General features: G+C 45.8%; 1 protein-coding gene across 2 annotated transcripts in view; it reads right to left on the bottom strand.

Annotated features, from left to right (window-relative positions):
• LGI1 (leucine-rich, glioma inactivated 1) overlaps window positions 1–1,441 on the bottom strand; it is a 40,424-nt gene extending 38,983 nt beyond the window's left edge. For both annotated transcript variants that reach the window (XM_005884055.2, XM_005884056.2), the window contains exons 1-2: window positions 890–1,441; window positions 432–503 (exon numbers count right to left, since the gene is read on the bottom strand). In XM_005884055.2, coding sequence (XP_005884117.1) covers window positions 432–503; window positions 890–1,356 — 539 coding nt within the window. In that variant the 5' untranslated portion in view covers window positions 1,357–1,441. The remainder of the gene's footprint in view (window positions 1–431; window positions 504–889) is intronic.
• Between the last annotated feature and the right edge of the window lie 5,311 nt (window positions 1,442–6,752).

Genomic DNA, 6,752 nt, shown 5'->3' with positions numbered 1-6,752 from the left:
CATGGTAAATCACACAGAGTAGCAGCCTGCCCCAGATCCCCAGGAGACAACATCTTGAGCACATATGTTATGCTGGGTTCTGTATTGACTAATTCAAAAACTCCAGGGCAAAATAACCAAAGTTCCCAAGTCAAAAATGAAAGTAAAATAGTGGAATGAAATTGGAATCATTGTGGAACGTTCCCACAACTTCATACATAGCCATGAAAGTAGACAGCATTACAGGTTAGCGAATTTCCCATTGCAAGAATCAACCTGCACCGTTGGTGTCACGCTGCAAACAAACCCCTGGACCTCTCACTTTACTGATAATCTTTTTCTCTCCAGAAATATAATCACATTCAACAAAATTACTATCAAGATTGTTTTACTAGAGGGCTTATCCAAATATATGCTATATTAAAAATAGTTATGATATAAATATTTCTCACAAGAGCTGCAGCGATGGTGTGAATAAAAAACTCCCTTCTGAGATTTCAGTAAAACCAGATCTCACAAAGGATCTGAAAGAAAACAAACAGACAGACACACACAAAGAGACACACACACAGAACAAACCTTGTGTTAATCCAGTTTAGCAAAAACAGTCACTATTTTGACACTATTTTATGAAGTACCATACTGTTCCTTCCCAGATGAACTGGGGAAATGAATCTGCTACAGGTTCCTCATAATAATGTTCAAGGGTGGGGGGTACCTAAGCATGTTCCGTAGCAGCTAATCAAAATCAAAATCTCTAAATGCAGCAAAATGTTAGCACTGTCAAATGGCCAAGTGTGCGAGAGGAATCTCTCTCTCCATGCCCTTCTACCAGTACATACAAAGCCCCAAATACACTGGCTGGAATTTTTAAATCGTAAATTAGATAGCAAATGCTTACGGGCCTTACAATGAGATAACATCAGGAGGCACGGTGCGTGGAATGGATCTGGCATTCTCACATAAAGCATTATCTTTGGTACAAGTACACACGGCAGGGCATTTTGGCTTCGCTGGTTTCTTCCCCTCAGTCAGCAAGAGCGCAGATAAGAGACATAGGAAATAAGCAATTCTTTTCAGGGGGATGCAGGCATTTCCCATCCTTTGGCTTCTCTCTGATTCCATGCAGTCGGAAAAATCTCCCCAAACATGAACAGGGCTTCTGGAATTCAGCTGGTGATTGTCTTGCTCTGAGATCAGGTCACATAGGAGTCCACCCTTTCCCTTTGCCTCTGTATCTCTGCTTTTCAAAACGGGGACCTGCAGCTGATTCGTGAGCTGCTCCTCGATCCAGCAATGCACTGCTCGGGGAAGAGACCTGTGAGGTGCTGCGAGATGGGAGGGATCCAACTGCCGGAGGAGAGAGCCGACTTGCATCACCAGGAAAACACTGAGCGCAGACCAGCCTTCGAAGGCAAAGTGAAGTGATGTAACAGAAAATAAACAGCTTTCTGCTTGCACCGGGAGGCCCTGTAATTGTTACCAAAAATAGGACGGCGTTCTGTCTTATTAGTGAGTGGGTGGGCGGGTGGGTGGCAGCAGTCATCTTGCATCGGAGCTCGGCAGTCTCAGAAACCTCTGGGAATTTGCTTTTCGTGTGGCAAACAACCCAGTCAGAAAAACTGGCTTTGGACCCAGCCCTGGCTGGAAAAATGAAGTTAAATCAAACTCCCTCTCTCCGCAGCATTTGGCTAAAACGTTGGTCTTTCTTGCTGAATTCACCTGACTAATGCCACGTTGAAAGACAGATAAGAACACACGGAGAATGAGACTTTCAGGGAATGAATGTGAGTAAGTACTTTTCTGACATTTATCAATTGTCATGAATTATTGGTTTTCATAGTCCCCCACCCCCACCTCCAATGTGCCAGCCATTCCCTCCTCCCATGATGAGGGAGGAAAATAGAAGCAGAGACTGGCTCTGTGCATAATCCACCTTTCTTGCTTCTGGAACTCCTTCTCCTTTAGCAGTAGCACCCAACGCCTGGCAGGAACTCTCTGCCAGCAGGAGGCAGCCAACTTGGGCTTCTCAGGGCTCTGAAAAAGGCCTGGCTTAGCCCAGGAGGCAGAGACAGGGTGGGGGAAACGCTGGACCAAGAGCCGGAGACTCGCTTTGAGGTCCCAGTTCTGCCATGATCTATTCTAGCCCATATCTCTGGATCTATTCAAGTGGGGATGATATCGATGTTCTATAAATATTATGAACATGAAATCAAAATGGTAGGCTGGACTACTGTCGTATTTGGGAAAGGGTATGCACCTTTGGAACGGAAATTCATTTAAGGAAGAAACAAATGAGGTGCTGGCATTGGGGCAAGGCGGTGTAGTCCAAGAACTTGGGAAGACTTTTAGGATGGAGAGAGGTAAATAGACCCTGGCTCCCCTTACCATGCTGGCCCAGGGATGGCAACCCATGATCTTTCTCTCTCAGCTGCTTAGATTGAAAGTAGTAAAAGGGTTGTTTGAGCAAATGTGTGATTAGGACATAAATTCATCCTACATGGGAACCTGAAGCATGGACAGTCTACCCGTTTCCTCTCATAGCAGGCCCCACAATGACTCTAATCACTCATTTAATTCTCTGTAAGCTCTGTGAGGAGAGAGCAGTGGTTGGTAGTTGTGTTCATTCTTGTACTCGACTGTTTACCTGGAAGACAGGAGGCTCCATGAAGGTAGAGGTCCTGCTGTGAGTCAGTGCCTGGACAGTGTCGTCCATGCAGTGAGCCACCCATGTGCCTTCATGAGCAACCATAGAGGGAAAAGGCTCTCCTGGTCAGGATGTGCTCATCCCGGCAAACGTCACATCGCACCTCAGAGTTACCATAAAGGGATCTGACAACTCCCTGAAGAAGTAATGAGAGAGCAGAGTTCCAAGGTAGTGGGGATGAGAGAGTTGGAGAGAAGATTCCAGGTGGAGGGAACACACATGCAGAGGCCTGGCCACCACCTGGCCAGGACCCTGGAGAACAATGGGAGACCTCTGGAGTGCTTTAGGCAGGAAAGTGATATATCTGGTTTGTGCTTCAAAAGGACCAATAGATTATTATAATTAAGCCAGTTTTTGAAGGTTTATAAATATAATTTTTATAGAAAAAAAAAACTCTGTCCAAGAGAAGTAATGATTTTAGAATAGATTCTACTGCTTTCACTGTCAAGGATTCTCTGGAGGGAGGGAGTTAACATAGTGTTTTTAGAAACTGTGACTTACGGGCAAGTCCCACTTGCAACAGTAAAAGTGTCATTTAAAAAATTGGCCGAAATTCAGTATTTTGGAAATTGGATCCTGCATCAAGTACACAGTGAAAATGTGCTCTATAAAATAATTATGTGGTGAAAGTTTTATAGAGAGGATCATTTTTATTCAAACAATCACCTCCCCCCTAACTTATCTCACTTGTAAAGGATGTATTTTGTAGCTATAAAATAAAGACTCTGAGAACTTGAAGGACCTTAGAATTCTCACATCCAATCCCCATATGTTACAGATGGGTAAACTGAGGTACTAAGAGGTCACACAGATGGCGAGTGGCAGAGCCACTACTCTGCATGGGGTGACACTGGCAGATACTTGGTTAAACTGGTGGATGTAGTCAATCAGGATAATTCACTCCCCATGTTCCACTTTCACATGTGTCAAGTTATCAAGATTGCTTCATCAGCCCTTGGCTTCGTACTCTGTGGACATAATCAAAGAAACGGTGAGTGGTCTTTCAAACTCTCTGACTTGGTTAAGCTGGGAGGGCAAATGAATGAGGGAAAGAAATCATACCCATAACTATTCACTGTGCAGCTGTATTTCTCTGGCGGTTCATTTGGTCAGTTTAAGTGGAAAAAGACCGTGATTCGGGGGGAGGAGGGTGGAGAAAGGGGCGGGGAAAGGGGGACCCTAAGGACAAGTTACAATGGGCATTCTGAAAAGACAGTAACTTTTTCTTTTTCTATGGCATTTAAGCCCAGACTTGAATTCCCTATTCAAGTAAGATCGGGCAGAATTTTAACTGTAATGCAGAATGCTGATGGCCATTTAGGGAGGAGAAACCACTCCTGCCTCCAGAATTGGGTCTGAGGAGGGGACTACTGAGAGGAGGGCAAGTTGCTACACTAAAGCCCTGAGGGGTCTGGGGTGGGGTCTATTGCTGATGAACCTTCCTTTCCTGACCAGTCCTCCTCTAGAAGCCCTGGCCAGGCCCAGAGGGGCTGTGGGAAGTGGAGGGTGGAAGCGTAGGAATTTCCACCCATTTGGAGACCTTTGGATAAGGTTTGGCACCCACCTGGGGCTTTGGGAGAGGGCCCTCGAAAGGAGGAAAGCAGAGCTGGAAGGAGGCCCAGGGAGGCTGAAGGCCTTGGCCAAGGCAGCTCAGTGCCCAGTCCCAGCGATAGAGGAGTGCTGAGCGGGTCCAGGGCTGGCTCTTCACGGCCAGCCATGGACCATGGGCTAGCTTCTTAACCTTTCTGGGCCACAGTTTTCTCCTGTGTAAAATGAGGATAATAATAGTATATGCCACACAGAATTCCTGAGGAAATGAATACAGTAATGCATCTAATGTGCTTAGCAAGGGGTCTGGTACCCGGGAAAGATTCGTCATGCTTGTCGTCATCATCATCATCGCAACAGGACTTGATTGCTGAACGTGTGACTCCTGATACCTGGGAAGCAAAGCTCTCAAATAAAAATGGGTTTAGCTTAAATCTATGCTCACTCTAGAAAGCAGGCACTTCTGGGCAGGATGACAGACTGTGGCCTTGCCAAGAATCTATTCGCATGGAGGAACCAAGGAGTCTCCTGGGAAAGAAAGAACTCACCAGTTTGGATGAGAGTAGCAACATCCAATCTTAGTCCAAGGACAGGTCTGGAGCTGGAGAAAGAGAAGGTGGTCTGAGTGCAAGGTAGAGATTGTGTTCTGCCCCCTGCCCTTGAACATGTGTAAGTTAGAGAAAGTAAGAGAGATCCACTTTGGGATTCTTGTAGTAAAAGGAGTTCTCTCCAGTTTGGTGGGCACTGTGGCATTGCCTTTGAGGACCAGGAGGAACTACTTACAGAGCTGTAGCACCAAAGATGCTGTAGGATATGAGACCAACAGCATCCTTATCCAGGCCCTCAGCTCACACATCACCAAAGTCACTGGATTTTTCACCAAAAGCAGCTCCTTCTTAGTGGCCAAGCAGCAGTGACAGCCCCACAGACATCAGAGGGACTGGGGAATGATCCGTGAGGCAGCTGGAGCAGAAGAGAAGGAAAATGAAGGATAGAGTGTGATGTTTGGGGGCACATATGCAGTGTTCCCTAGGCACCCTCAGAAACTGAAAGGGGTCTCTGTGGAGGGTTGGGCGATTCTGCGAGAGCCAATAGGAGAGAGAGAGAGAGAGAGAGAGAGAGAGAGAGAGAGAGAGAGAGAGAAAGGGAAAGAGAGAGGAACAGCCTGTGCCGTGATTCTGGTTTTCCCCTCAGGCTGGTGTGGCCTAGGAAACACACTTTGTACAAGTAAACAAATCGTTATTATGAGACTTGAAAGATCCATCTTGGCCCTGCCTCCTTTTGCAAACACTCAGACATGCAAACGGGTGTCAGCTTAAGCAGCTTTCTCAATAGACCAGGGTTTTTGAAGCTACACGGCAGATGCGTTAGTGAGTTGCAAAATCAATCTAGTATAAGCAGATTGTATAAGCAGAATTTTAAAGAATGAAATAGTTTTGGCCCTGACCGGGTAGCTCAGTTGTTGTCCCTATATGCCAAGGTTGTATGTTCAACCCCAAGTCAGGGTACATACAAAAAGCAACCTATGAATGCATAAATAAGTGGAACAATTGCTATTTCTCTCTCTCTCTCAAATCAAGAAATAAAAATACTTTTAAAAAAGTAACTATTGCCTTGTGAAACCTTTGTTTCCATTGTGTCTGTGTGTGTGTGTGTGTGTGTGCACGCGTGTGTGATGTAAAATATTTCTTACAATCCGTTTATGAAAAAAAAGGAAGGAAGGAAGGAAGGAAGGAAGGAAGGAAGGAAGGAAGGAAGGAAGGAAAGAAGGAAGGAGTGTGTCACTTAGGACGCTTTGGTAGTAAGTGACAGACATGGACTCTGGCAACCTAAACATAAAAGGGTCTTATTGCCTTGGTAATAGAATGACTGGCAGAACTCAGGGAAGGGCTGTCCAACCAGGCTTCAGCAATGGAGAAACTTGTGGGAACTTGGGGATCTAGGTGGCAGGAACTAATGGGCAGTCTCCTCAGGTGAATCCTCTCTAGTCAGTTCTCATCCCGGTGTTCCTCCCCAGAGGAGAGAGCCCAATGGACTGAGCTGGGTCCAGTGCCCGCCTATTTGCCATGGGGAGGCAGAGCACCTTGGTGGCAATTCCACCAAGAGAGCACATGATGAGAGAGGGGTGGCTCCTCAAAGGAAACTTGGTGCTCCTACCAGAAGCAGAGAGGATGGATGCTGGACAGGCAAAACCAAGGGACACTCAGTATGGGACATATGCCAGGATCTGTTAGCTAATATCTTTGACCTCCACCCCAGCCTATCACCTTAAACCCAACCTCAGGATTTTAAAGAGAAATGACCAGAGGACCATTGAGACAAATAGATATGGATAATTTCTCATAGGACAGCTAAACTCCTATTTCCTTACTGTGAATCAGGGGATTTTCAATTCTTATGGTCCAAGAGATTAGGACTTTGGCCAAGAGAGAAGTTGTGAAGGCAATAATAATGAAAGCTGACACTTACAGAATGCATATTGTGTGCCAGCTGCTGTTCTAAGCAATATATATATTGC

The sequence above is a fragment of the Myotis brandtii genome, unplaced genomic scaffold (assembly GCF_000412655.1).
Source record: "Myotis brandtii unplaced genomic scaffold, ASM41265v1 scaffold810, whole genome shotgun sequence".
Taxonomy (NCBI): Eukaryota; Metazoa; Chordata; class Mammalia; order Chiroptera; family Vespertilionidae; genus Myotis; species Myotis brandtii.
Note: the sequence above shows the minus strand (reverse complement) of the source record. Positions and strands in the feature narration are given on the sequence as shown.